Source organism: Mastomys coucha, unplaced genomic scaffold (genome assembly GCF_008632895.1).
Source record: "Mastomys coucha isolate ucsf_1 unplaced genomic scaffold, UCSF_Mcou_1 pScaffold6, whole genome shotgun sequence".
NCBI lineage: Eukaryota > Metazoa > Chordata > Mammalia > Rodentia > Muridae > Mastomys > Mastomys coucha.
Window position 1 is genome coordinate 50132957 of NW_022196912.1, and position 13117 is coordinate 50146073.

A 13117-nucleotide genomic window follows, 5' to 3' on the forward strand; every position below is an offset into this window, starting at 1 on the left:
AGAAGAGAAGAGAAGAGAAGAAAAGGGGTCTGTTCTTAAGAAGACAGACCTGGTGATCTTACAGACAGGAGGATCTACAAACCACACAAGGATCTACAAACCACACAAGGCATTCCTTAATATTCCCTGGAATTCAAGAAATATTCCCTATTCCCATGCCTATGGTTGGTCTTCTCAGATACCAACTAATCATACAGCATGTGGGCACTACTTATTGCTCACAACTGTACCTAAGGAAATGTACAGAGAGTCTATGGAGGTTTCCAGTGTTTCAGATCATAACTTGTAAAACGAGACAGTCATTTCCTTTCAGATTGTCATTTTGAGTACAGCTGTGCCCAGCTAGGTTCTTTGTGGGAGTGGTCTATCTGTTCTGGGTCAATGTGTCTTAATAAAATGTAAAAGTGTATTCTCGATTATTGCTAAGTGCAGAGTGTGCAGAGCCATGTACATAGATATTAACCTGTGCTCTCTTAGGCTGATGTGCTCCCCAACCTCAGCATTGTGAAAAGCTCACAGGGATCTACAGGAAAAACACAGAACTTTCCCAGAAGGTGGCCTTGAAAGAGCTTGGGGCCATCCTTGGTGCTACACTGCTGAGATGTCAACATATCACAGCTTGGAACATTGGAAAGATGACTTCAACATAAAACATCTCAACAAATGGAAACTTAATACTGTAGAGAAATGGACTAGAAACATTAAATGAAAGGCTATCACATAACCTTTATGAAACCATTAATGATTAGCTCATCAGTATTGGGTAATGTTTTTAGGTGCTGGGCAGGCAAAGAAGCCAGCCCCTTCAACCATACATGCTAGTCAGTTGCTAAGAGAGAGGAGAGCAAGCATCAATGGACTGTTGTATCCACTATTATTATATTAAAATTAAAACTTTTGAATGGCACAGAGATGTCTAAGTGAATCTAGGCTTTCATGGGTAACTCGTAACTCAACAGGAACATACAGGAGGAGCCTAGAGCTGAGGTAGGTGAGAGGGTCACATTTTAGTAAGATCTTTCAAAACTGTATTTAACTTCTTTTTTTTTTTCTTCATGATATTATCAATTGGAAGGATATTTTACAGATGAATAAGATACACATAAGCTGAAAAATATTTGTCTATCAGAGGAGATATTCATTCAGCGATTGATATTAAGAAGCTACTGGTTTAAATAAACAAAAGGCATTGAATCTCCCCAAAGATGAGAACTAACAAAAGTTAGAAAAATGGCCATTGTCAACGTTCTGGATGAAGGAAGCCAAAGGGGTGTCATAGACAGGTACAGTTATTCTGGCCAACAATTCAAAATATAAACCAGAACTAAGCACACAGTATAGACCTACAGAAGCCTTGACTGGATGTAGGAACTTCCACGACATCTCTCATGAAGCAGTCAGAATGGTGTGGATAAACTCCTTAGCATTTCTTGCTAAGAAACAGGACTGAGTAGATAAAATGGCGCAGCAGGCACCATGGAATTTATAGTGATTAAAAGCATTTGTAAGTTACTGCTGGATGTAAAACACATGGGTAGTGATAAAAGTAAGAAATAGAATAAGGTAAATGACAGTGCACCACTCATATTCTCTAAAATTCACAGGTCCCAGGACAAAACTTACACACAAAGTACAGGCAAAACCACAGGAAAGCATGACTGCCCCAGAGACAAGAAACACAGAGGGGAAGAGCAATGCACAAAGAGAGTGGGTAAAAGAGGGGGACAGGGAACGGAGGTGAGTAGTTCAAAGGACGTCTCTTTGACTCCTTGGCTTGATTTGAAGTATTTGAAATAGTTATTATTCACAGTTCTCATCTGAGCTCTGCTATGCGTGGGCTGTGATGCAGACCGCCACCTACCTTTCCTAGGAAACAGTGCCTCCAGTCTAAGACAGAGAGGCCGGCCTATGTTTTGAGGTAGCATCTGCATCTGTCAGGATGGCCTATAGGAGGGCATACTTAGGTCAGGTTGCTTTGACTTAAAATTGTAGACTATTTAAAAGCAAGACTGCTACATTTTAAAAGCTCCCTCAATGGCTTAATATTTGTGTATGGCTTTAGCCACACTTTTCAAGATTGTATTTCTTTTCTACGCTTCCTTCAGAAAAAAATAAGATACAAAGCTCCACATAATAAAGAGGAGTTATTTTTAAAATGTGAAACTCTCCAGGTTTTAATTTTTTACTTTACACTGAAGATCATTTTACTATAAAATATTAGACCAAAATCAGTATGATAATAACAATAATTTTCATATACTGCATTCTTCTGCTTCCCTAAATCCTCCCTGATTCTTCCCATCTCTTTACAACTCACCTAAGTTCATGTTTTCTCTCTCCTATCCTTGCTTCTCCATTTATTCTCTCTCAAAAAAGTATCAAAAATTAAAATAAGAATGGAAATCAAAACAAACAAACAAACAAATCAAAACAAGGTAAGCCAAAACAAAATCAACAAAGAGCCCATGATGGAAACATGGAGCGTTATTTTGTGTGTGTGTGTGTGTGTGTGTGTGTGTGTGTGTGTGTGTGTCTATGTGTTGGCCAGCTACACGCTGGCATGAATGAGACTTTCCTTGGAATGTGGTTGATATATCCAGTGAGACTCCATGGGGAAAAACGGGAAGGTGGAATTTTAATTTTATTTAAGTGTATGTGTGCATATGTGCACATCTATGGGTGCTTACAGAAGTCAGAAGAAGGTGTCAGACCCCCTGGAGCTGGAGTTATGAGGGGTTGTGCACCACTCAACATTGGTGCTGGAAACTTATCTTGAGTCCTCTGGAAAAAACAGCAAGTACTGCTGAGCTGCTAAAAGCTCTGGGAACTGACTCGCTAACTTTAAATTTATATTTTATAAAAGATCTTGTTTTGCAATAGTGGCTCATGCAACTATTGTGTCATCACAGCTTTTTTTCCAAGTGGGGGACAAGTTTTAATTGCTCCATATAAACTATAGCTCTGAGATACACACTTAGACATGGAGACGGCACAGCAAATATCATATTGATGGATACAAACAGCCAGTAGATGAGAAATGGGGCTGGTGCAATGGCAAATGTCATTTCTGGTGGTGATCTTAGAACACTTCACCCTAATTATTAGAATTTTTTTTTTTTTTTTAGTCATTTGTTCTTGCCTGAAAAAAATCATTTTAAAACATAACAGCAGAGGCAGCCACTAATATTTAAATGGACACCAACCAGCAGGTTGGCTACTGTTAAGACAGCTATCAAGTAAATCTACCAAATCTGGAGTCATAGTGCTGATGTGCACGGAAACATATTTAAACCCACAGGTCCACAGTATTAACAATCCAAGGAACTCGATGGCCATAGACGTCTCTGATGGGAGCTGGAAACAGAAATGCTTGAGGATTTACTTCCCAACCAAGTTTACAAAAGGAATAAAGCAAGTAGCTCCAACAGTCTGGATACTGGGACTGAGCATATGTAAAAAATAGAAGGAATGGAACAGAAGTGGTCAGAGCAGATGGAGACGCATTCTCATGTGAGAGCTGCTGGCCCAAAGACAAACAACTTAATGAGTTTTCCCTACGAAGAGTCCACGCTGATAACAATAACAAAATGGACTCCTTCCCTGTTCCCGAATGTACTACCTCCCTTGCAAACACTGACTCGACAAGGTGGCAGGAACCCATAATTACTACCTTTTAATCAATCAGGAATCTGAGGACTAAGAGAAGTTTGGCAACTTGACCAAGCAGTTGGTTATATAGTAATCAATGCTCAAGCACTGCCTTCCGACAGACTACCTTGGTATCCACTGTACTGTGTGTCTGGAGTTGCAATCAAGAGTACATTCCCATTCATTCCTGCCTCTGCCTCATCTACATCAGGTGGGTCTTGCGACTTATAGGATAGAAAACAAAATCATTTTCATACAAAAACTCAAGAACTTTAGGTGTGCCTTTTCCAGTCTCCTGAGCAGCAAATGCAAATAGAATCCCATTCGTTTCTATGTGGTCTGGAGGATTCGGTGATATTATACTCTCCTTACAGGCATGGCACAGAGAGAGCCATTTACACCTTGCTGCGTTTTTTTAAGTTGGTGACTGAGATTGGTCAGGACCTTCTGTGTGCTATGTGGAGACTGCACCACTTAGAGACACACTCAACTCTCTTTTCCTTTTCTTCCTATTAAGACAGGTTTTCACAATATTGAACAGACTGGCTTTAGCTCGCTCTGTATGCCTGGTAGACTATGAACGTGAGACCTTTAGTCCTTTAAGATGAAAACCTACTTGTGTAATTTCATCAAAGTAGGATATTCTGTAAATGGCAAGTTATATAACTGAGGGTTCTAGCATCAAATACTATAATGTTGATCTATAAATTTCTGCTGCTGTGAAACCACATTCTATTATCAATCCTACAGGATAAATGTAAAAAAAAATTTGCACAGCAAATTCTAAGTGATTGCACACTTGGCTGTGTCTACTTTCTCTAGGTGGTAATGTGTCACAGCTAGGATGCTAATTTGCTGACAGTCTGCCTCACTTCTGCAGCCTCCCTACCTCTCCAGACTGAATTACAGGACACAGCTCTGTGAATGTAATACAGCACAAAACACGTGTTAGCCATCAGGGCTGTATTTTTGGTTCTGGGCCATAGAGAGGCTACCCATCGGTGCAGAAAGGTCTGCCCACCTGGCCTTTTGGACCACAGTTCAGGCACACAATTAATTCATTATGAGGAAAGTCACCGCTTGCTTTTGAACTAGCCTTGTGAGCGTTGAAAGTGGATGTCCTGCCACTGACCTGGAGAAATCCCTCTACCCTCTAAACTCCATTAAATCACATTTCCTTCTGTTTTGTTTTGTTTTTCTTTTTTGACTGGTGGGGGTGGAAGGAGAGAATTTCAGTGATAGAGTATGCTCAACAGCTAGCTGAAAAGCGAGGAAGGAGATCCAAACCTAGTTTGTACAAATAAGGTTCAGAAATAAACTAAGTAAAATGTCTTGATTTACACTCTCCATTTTGGCTATATCTATGCATGTACACAGCTATACACACATATATTCACATAGATGTTTAAAATTAGACAATCTTGAAAATTTTGTAGGTCACAAAGAATCAGAAGAGGAAAAACCTTCAATTTTGCCATTATATTTTCACCAACACTTCTTTCTGGGTTTTAAAATCATGATCATCATCATCATCATCATCATCATCACCTGATCAGTGAATGGATGCATTTAGTAACTTAGCAACTCTCAAACCACATTCTTTGTCCTCTCACCTGAACTGTAATCAAACCCCACATGTTGTCCTCACTCTTTTACTAAAAAATGCCCATGCAGATATTTTAACTCTTTCTGAATCTAATAAAATGTGAGCAAGCAGCTAAGGACCCAAAGGCGAGTTATCAACACTGCATCTTAGAATTATCTATGCTGTTGAATGTAGTGCCATATGCTGTCATTTTTCGAGGGTACGAATAGCCCTAGGACTAATCAGAACCTATCAATCAGTGTTCTTGTGGTTACTGAGAATCATGTTAATAACTTACTACTTGGGATCAAATTGATTTTTTTCTTGGAAATTAATTAAAGAACTACAGAATATAGAAAATCATTCAACATGGGGGTATAAGTGTAACCCCTAAAATTCCTACTTACATGTGTGATCATAAGTACCCACAGAGTATTCTATCTTGCATCGTATTTTGGAGGGTATAATAAAAAAGAATTAGCAAATGACAAGGTAGTATGAAACAGGAAACTAATGAGGATCTTTTAGTATAGAAGTCTGAATGTTAGCCTTGAAGTAGCTCAAAGAAGCTCATAAGCAAGACCCTTCATCTTTACTACTACTGTTTTCTTGCAACTAGAGTAGAAGGTTTAGACTCTGAAAGATGATGTCCCACACTAGGTATGAGACTCACATCTGTTCTATGCAGGCACCTGGGGACTGCAAATATGGGGATGCTTTAAGTCAAAAAGATCTGCAAGGCTGGGCGATTTGTGCTGTAATACTCACAGACTCGCTTAGAGTTATGACTCCTCAGGCAGAAAATCTGCCACTGTTAGAGGTTGGAGTGAGGTGAGATACTCTCCAAAGAACTTAGTCCTTGGAATCCCAGCATTGTGTGAGGAGAGGCTGCAGGGTTTTGGAGTATTTTCCTTGCTCAGCACTAGCCTTGTTTGTTTGTTTGTTTTAAATCTATCTTGAGGGGTTTTTGAGTTTGTGAGAAACCAGAGGTCAAAGTCAAGAATGTGGGGCCTTATAAGCATCCATTTCCACTGCTTATAGTTTACCTAATGATTTTATAACATCTAGTAATTTGTATGTGTGCATGTGTGTTTGTGTGTGCATAAAAAAATATGTGAACTGACAGCAGTGGAGGACATTTCTGTCAGTAAAAGTGACTGTTTAAAATCAAGGGTGTTATGCCAGGAGACAGTAAAGTGACTCCCTTGTAGGTAGAAGCATTTTGGCACAGTGTGGATAGTGCCGTGGCAAGAACGCTACTGATATAACCCAAAGAATGACAGATTTGACCAATGACTCTTGGTCGCAAAGTATGAAAGCTCTAGAATACAAAGAGGGAAGCAACTAACAGTCACACACGAGAAGTCATCACCGTACCTCTCCCTGCAGAGGATGCCTAGGGAGGAGGCAGCATGATGTGTAGACAGAACAACTTTAGGCCTTTGGTCTATGGCCAGTCAGTTGAATTTAGGTTCCATTAATGTGGCTACCTTCCTGCCATCCACACTGAAACCACATGACTCATGCTGACACTCACTTTCTTCTTAGTATTGTGTCGTCAATTACAACAACTGATGATATTTTTAAACAATCTTCTACATTAAGTCATTTTCCCTAATGGCGTTCACATTTTTATTTATCCTTATATGTATATCCCAGGGTAGAGTGACCATCACGAAGTAACTGCTAAACAAATGCTTACACAGTGAAATTTTAGTTCCCTTGATCATAATACAGACATCAGGGGTTTTGTTGTTTTTTTTTTTTTTTCTGTTACACTGTAAGTCAAAGACTAAAATCTATATCATTGGTAGTTATTGTGAAAGGCATAACATGGACTTGGTTTACTTATTTATGGGTCTACTCCTATCAGAAAAACTGGTACCCAGGCAGGATTGCAAATCTATATCACTGGGCAGCACAGCATAGCTTAGAATGTACTAATTCTGGCTTGCATTTCGGTATTCTTCCGACATGGATGATCAAAACACCTGTAAATATAATCAAGTTCATTCAAACCCACATATCAAACTATATCACCAATATGAAACAGTATAAAACACAACTAATATGTGTTCATAATGGCTAGAACTACTTGGGCTCTGTTTACAGATTTATAATGTGTGAAACTTTGGAAACCTCAGGTAGACCACGTGTGACACAGAAACTGTTCCCAGACATAGAGGAAGCAGGGCCTTACCTCGGGGTGAGGCGTGGGAGGCAGAACTGAAGCCTCATTTTCGGTAACATTCCCAGCAGGCCCATTGTTTGGTGAACTGGGACCTGACCCTGGAGAGTTGCTACTGACCGAGGATTCTGAAAAACATGGTGAAATACACGTGTTCATGAACGCATACAAAGGTGAACCCCACTGGCTATCCTATCTGGCTCCTGCTGTGATTGACTTTACTGCTGTGCCAATGACAAGCACTATACAGAGAGAATGGAGGGAAGTGTCTTTTAAAGTTTGCTGTGTCTTTTCCTCCTTTGTTTTCAGCTGCTAAAATCACTATTCGATAGAAACAGTTTCTATTAAAGATACTGGACTAGAAGTCACAAAAGCATTGATGAGGCAAGGAGGAAAAGAGAGACTCTTTTAGTTGTTTTCATGACATTATAAAAGTATACAGTGATAGAGATAATAAATTTGCATGTGGCGTAAAAGCAAGCTGTTAATGCAAGAGAGACTAGGGGAAACTAGTCTCGATGCTGAACCATGCATTGCTTTTTATTTGCTATACTAAGAGTATATCTTATTATAGTACATGCCAGTCAAATTGTTTGAAGAAAAAAAGAAATAGACACTAAAAATCTCGACTATTGCATTGATGGCCTTGTCACATGTCGCTTGACTTTAATCTAACCCCACTGAATTTCTAGAAGATGAAAAGTTGTCAGATTTAGTAGTGTAAATATTTAAATACCAATTAAAAACAAATTCCTTGAGGCAAAGTTTGACATCAATAGAGACTATTTATTTGCTAATCTTTAGATACAAAATTTATGCAGACCTCAACATATAAAGTAATCTATTTAATAAAACATCTAATTAAAAATTGAAAATTCCAGTTCCTAGAAATGTATCTGCAGAAGTCATCGTATTGAACCCTGGGAAATTATCCATCGCTTGATCCTTACTATACTCTGCAGTCACTTGGAGTGTTTTCTAAGTGCGTCATCTACACAGTGTTAACCCTGGTCTGCTCAGTGGCACTGCCCTACGCTCTTCAGAGACCCAGGGCTAGGCCCTCAATCTCACCTGCCCATTTTCTTTCAATGCCATAACTATGTTATCTGCATCATTCTCAAGCTTTTCAAAGCCTCAGCATTCCATGCCTCTCTCCTCCTAGAGACAGCACATGGATTCTCACACACAATCCTACCCTTTTTACTGCTTCTGGAATTTCTTCCATCAATTCCTCAAAATATTCATGCGCTCCTAGTTTGGGATTGCCCCCTCATCCTGGGTTGCCCCCTCATCCTGGGTTCCCCCTCATCTGACAGACTGGAGTAATCCTTGTGCAGCACCATCCTCTCAGAGCCAATTCATTCCCATTGCCGCTGTTCACCCATTGCTAACTGCAACTTTTCCTTCAAACACCTTTCTATATTAACGCTTTGACTTCACAATTCCAGACACCCAAGGCTTCTTCTGTGTTTATTACTCCATCTACTCCTTCCATCAATCCCTGAATACAGACTACACTTAAGTCTGAGGCCCCATCACCTCCTGCTCTTTGCTTTGGTGATAAGTGTTATATTTCATCTACCTAGTGCTTCTTGCCTTCAATCATGAAAACTGTAGTGTGAATTCCTTTGGAATGTGGGGATCTTTTAAAGATTTATTTTATTTTTACTTATAGTGTGTGCAATATATATACACATACACATACATGTATACGCATATTTACATGTATATACAAATATATAAATATGTATATTCATGTGAGTCCTTGAGAAGTTAGGAGAATGCGTGGATCCCCTGGAACTGGAGTTACAGGCAGTTATGAGGAGTGTTAGAAGCCTGTCTTAGATTGTCTAGAAGAATAGCAGGTCCCTTTAAACACTGAACCATCTCTCCAGGCTAGAATTTGGAAATGTTTAATCCCGAGTACATGTACAGAACACATCACATTGTAATATGAATTGTTCCTGCTCCTGTCTGCACTTTACCCCCAAGCCTAGAGTCGTTCTTACCCTTCTGTCACCACAGTCTTTCCTCCCTCGCTCACACCATCTCACAGATGTCTGACTATTGTCATGCCCGCTCAACTTTTTTGTGATCTGTTCTTAAATTGTGGCACAAACTCTTACTGTTCAGGGTTACTAAAGTAATCTCTGTGGATTTCTTTAAAATTCATCCCAGAGACTCCTACAGAATATTTTCACTTCTTGTTTTCTTGCCCTTTCTGCTCTAAGTCATTTACTCTGCTCAAAGGCACCCTTCCCTATCACACTGCTTCACACTTCCCTATCACACTGCTGCTTCACACTCCTTGTCTCCGTTCCCTCTCTAACCCCACCTGGACACTCAGCTGGGCTTCACACTGCCTGCCCCACCCCTCCCCACCCCTGCCCCATGGAACAGGAGATCATGATTTTCGCACAGTATTTCACTGACTTCCTTCAAAACAACTTTTGACTTCCTCCTTTCTATTCTAATATTACGTTAACTCTGACATACAGTGTGATTAGAAGACTAGAGAGTTGGTGATTGAATTCTGGTTCTAATATCTGCCTACTATGGCATTTGAACAAAATTTTGGTATTATAAAGGGTTATGCTCCTTATGTTCACTGCTTTTCTGTCCATATATTTTGATCACATTTTGATTAATTTAGTCATTTTCAACACTGCCTTTTATAGTGTTTCTTCTTTTACATATATATGTATATATATATATACTTTTCACACGCACATATGTATGTTTATATAGTAGACACAATGACATAATATACATATATATACATATACATACATACAAATAAGCATACATACATACATATACTGAAACAGGGTCACACCCTCCAGTCCAGGCTGGACCTCCTGACCCTCCTCTCTCTCTGCTTCCCTAGTGCATGCATTTCATTTTATGTATGTCCTGCCATAGCCACACAGCTTATTTTTCTTTTTTAAATCAACTTTAAAAGTTCCTTTCTAAAAGACATTTTAATATATATATTGTGGACAAAGTTATTATTCTTTGTTGTTGTTGTTGTTTGTTGTTTCTCTTAGTTGGCTATTTCATTTATTTACATTTCAGTTGTTATCCTCTTTCCCTGTTTCTTGCAGGTACTTATGCTCCTGAATCGTACAGCTGCGAGGTAAGGCTGAAGTCGAGACGGTGGTGATTTCTCACTAATAGTTCATTCCCATATTTTTAAAAGCACTATATTCTTAAACGTTCTTCCGTCTTTGCCATTTTAGATTATCTTACTTTATGTGATATTCAAATGAACTCTTTGGTTGTGTAGAAACCTGTGTGATTTCAGCCTAGCGTCGACTGAACCAGGGCCCTACACCACAGACTGGGTAGAGCCTGAGCACACACAGGGAGCACTTTTGTGGATAAACTGCAGGAACCCAGGAAAAGGAGTGAGTTTGGAACTGGACTTATAGAATAATTAAATGAAGCAAGAACAGCAGAGGAGAGCGAGAGAGAATCCCAGCAGCACAGAGTTGATCAGTGCGAAACATTTGAAGAGAAGAAATCATTTGGAGGAAGAGGGGAAGAAAGTGCTTGATTTTGAAAACATGAAATGATAATTTGTTTTTACACATCAACTATGAAGAGGAGGCAAAGGAGAGAGAGGGGACACTTCCTCCTGCAAAGGAGAAAGAGCAAAAGGCAGAGAAGAGACGAGCAGAGCAGGAATGACACCCCAACCGCGATGGCACTGCAGTCGCCTCCAACTGGTTACTAAAAACCTGCAGCGTCAAGACACAGAGTTCTTCAAATTAGATGAAAATGCACAGGAAGGGGTCAGGTGAAGATGCCTGTGGGCTGAAGTTCAGGTCCCCCAAGCACAGCTAGACTCAGTGGAAAGGCCTAGTTTAAAGTAAAAAGTAACAAACAAAACACTTATTAAAGCATCTGAAGTGGCAGCCTACAGGTTGGGCATGTGAACAGAGAGTAAGCACAGAAGCCACGCCTCACATACTTCCTGAGGCAAAAAGGGGCAGATTGTAATCCCATAAAATTAAGAAGAAGAATCTTTAATTCCAAATGTAGGATTCAGTTACTATAAAGTTGTAATATTAAAAATAAATAGTTTGTTTCTTTGAAATTTCGCATCTCTCAAGGAGCTTTCAAAATGTAATCACTAATACTTTTGTTCACATAACAATACCAGTCCATTGTAGTTAGAGAAGAGACTGAGGTCTTTATTTACAAATGGAAGTAATCTGTCAATTTTTAAGCTGCCCTACCATTGGTATCCAAGTTATTTCAGACTGTTCTCTTGATTCTCCTCTTTAAACTTGTTCTGGCTAAAAGAGAGACAGGACATACATGATTTTAAAAAAACACATGAGGAGTGAGATCTGATCTGGGAGAAACATAAGCTGTCTACCCTGGAACAGTCACACTTCCTTCCAAAACAGAGCATAGCTTCAACTCATGCTCTTTCCTCTGAGCCTGTTCAAAACATCTGGGTCTGAGCTATTGCCCTAAGTATCCAAGAAACAGTAGTCAGAATTTACTTCTGTGTAGCCCTGTCAGGTCCCTGCATCCTTAAGTAAGCAGTAGCCATGATTTTTGTGGCTACCCTTTTGTGTTCTTGTATTCTCAGGTACGTTTCTAATTTCAGAACAGGTACAAATGGGACGAAGGGGTTTGTAAGACATCAGGTTGAATTTCCTAACATGTTCACCCCACAACTAACCAGGCAGCTAAAAAACTATGAACCCTTCCATCTGAGACTAGTGAAAACGACAGCCTTTTCCCCTTCATAAAAAGCAGCATTTCCCCCGCCTGTCATGAGTCCCAGGTCACTAGTAAACACATAAAGTCATTTATGAGTTCTGTAAATTTGTTGAAAAGTCAAGGTTTTGCTGTTCCACATAGTTTAATTTTCCCAGATGTATTTCCTATGTTCATGTCTGGGGAAGGGGAGAGGGGTGTGCTCTTCTTGATCCCCCCTCTGCTCATTTCTGATCAGATTTCATTAAAAAAACAATAGTCTATTAGTTGGCATTTCCCAAACAGACTGCTTGCTTCTAAAAATAACAGGGCCAGCTTTGGTGTTACTCTGCTGTGCTGTGACTGACTGACAGACAGACACATTGCTGTTCTCCCCATTTCATTTCCTGCATCATACAGCGGGCGAATACAAAGCAAAGTGTGCTATTGTAACTATTTGTGTGTTTTCAAATAAACTGCCTTTCAGGAAATACTCAAACACAGGAGTATTAATTCTAAACTTTAAAAAAAATGCTATGACCAGCAAGCGTTAGTGTGTGACTGCCCAATCCTCAATTACCTGCCACCTCAAACACTCGCTTCTTGAATGAAGTGACAAGATTTCCATCCTTCCGCCTGAGTAAGGGGCTGCTTCTCCTCTCTGCCACTTTCTGTTTTAACCTGGACCGCACCTTCAAGTTGGGCTCTGAGGCTGGGGATTGAGACAAAGAAAATAGATAAAAATTAAAAAATAAAGAGCCAAATGCTCCTGTGTATAAACTTTTTTTTTAAAAAAAGTAATGTCAATCTTCTCCCAGTCCCCTGTTCTTAAATTAAAAACCCAAGTATATAAATAAGGTGTTAACTCTAAATTAATCAAACAGACAAATATAGTAATCATTTTACAAAGTAAATTGTCGTCCTTTTCTTAACATGAATGTGATACAGAAGCAAGAATAACTTTTCTACTTAACTTTTATCTA

At 39.5% G+C, this 13117-nt stretch overlaps 1 protein-coding gene across 30 annotated transcripts in view; it reads right to left on the reverse strand.

Moving 5' to 3' along the window:
• The window catches only part of Hdac9 (histone deacetylase 9), an 832819-nt gene that overhangs the window by 327371 nt on the left and 492331 nt on the right, over window positions 1-13117 (reverse strand). For 23 of the 30 annotated variants that reach the window (XM_031355573.1, XM_031355564.1, XM_031355560.1 and 20 more), the window contains 2 exons: window positions 12715-12846; window positions 7434-7549 (listed from right to left, as the gene is read on the reverse strand). In XM_031355573.1, coding sequence (XP_031211433.1) covers window positions 7434-7549; window positions 12715-12846 — 248 coding nt within the window. The remainder of the gene's footprint in view (window positions 1-7433; window positions 7550-12714; window positions 12847-13117) is intronic. The other 7 variants (XM_031355577.1, XM_031355575.1, XM_031355576.1 and 4 more) reach the window with 1 other exon arrangement.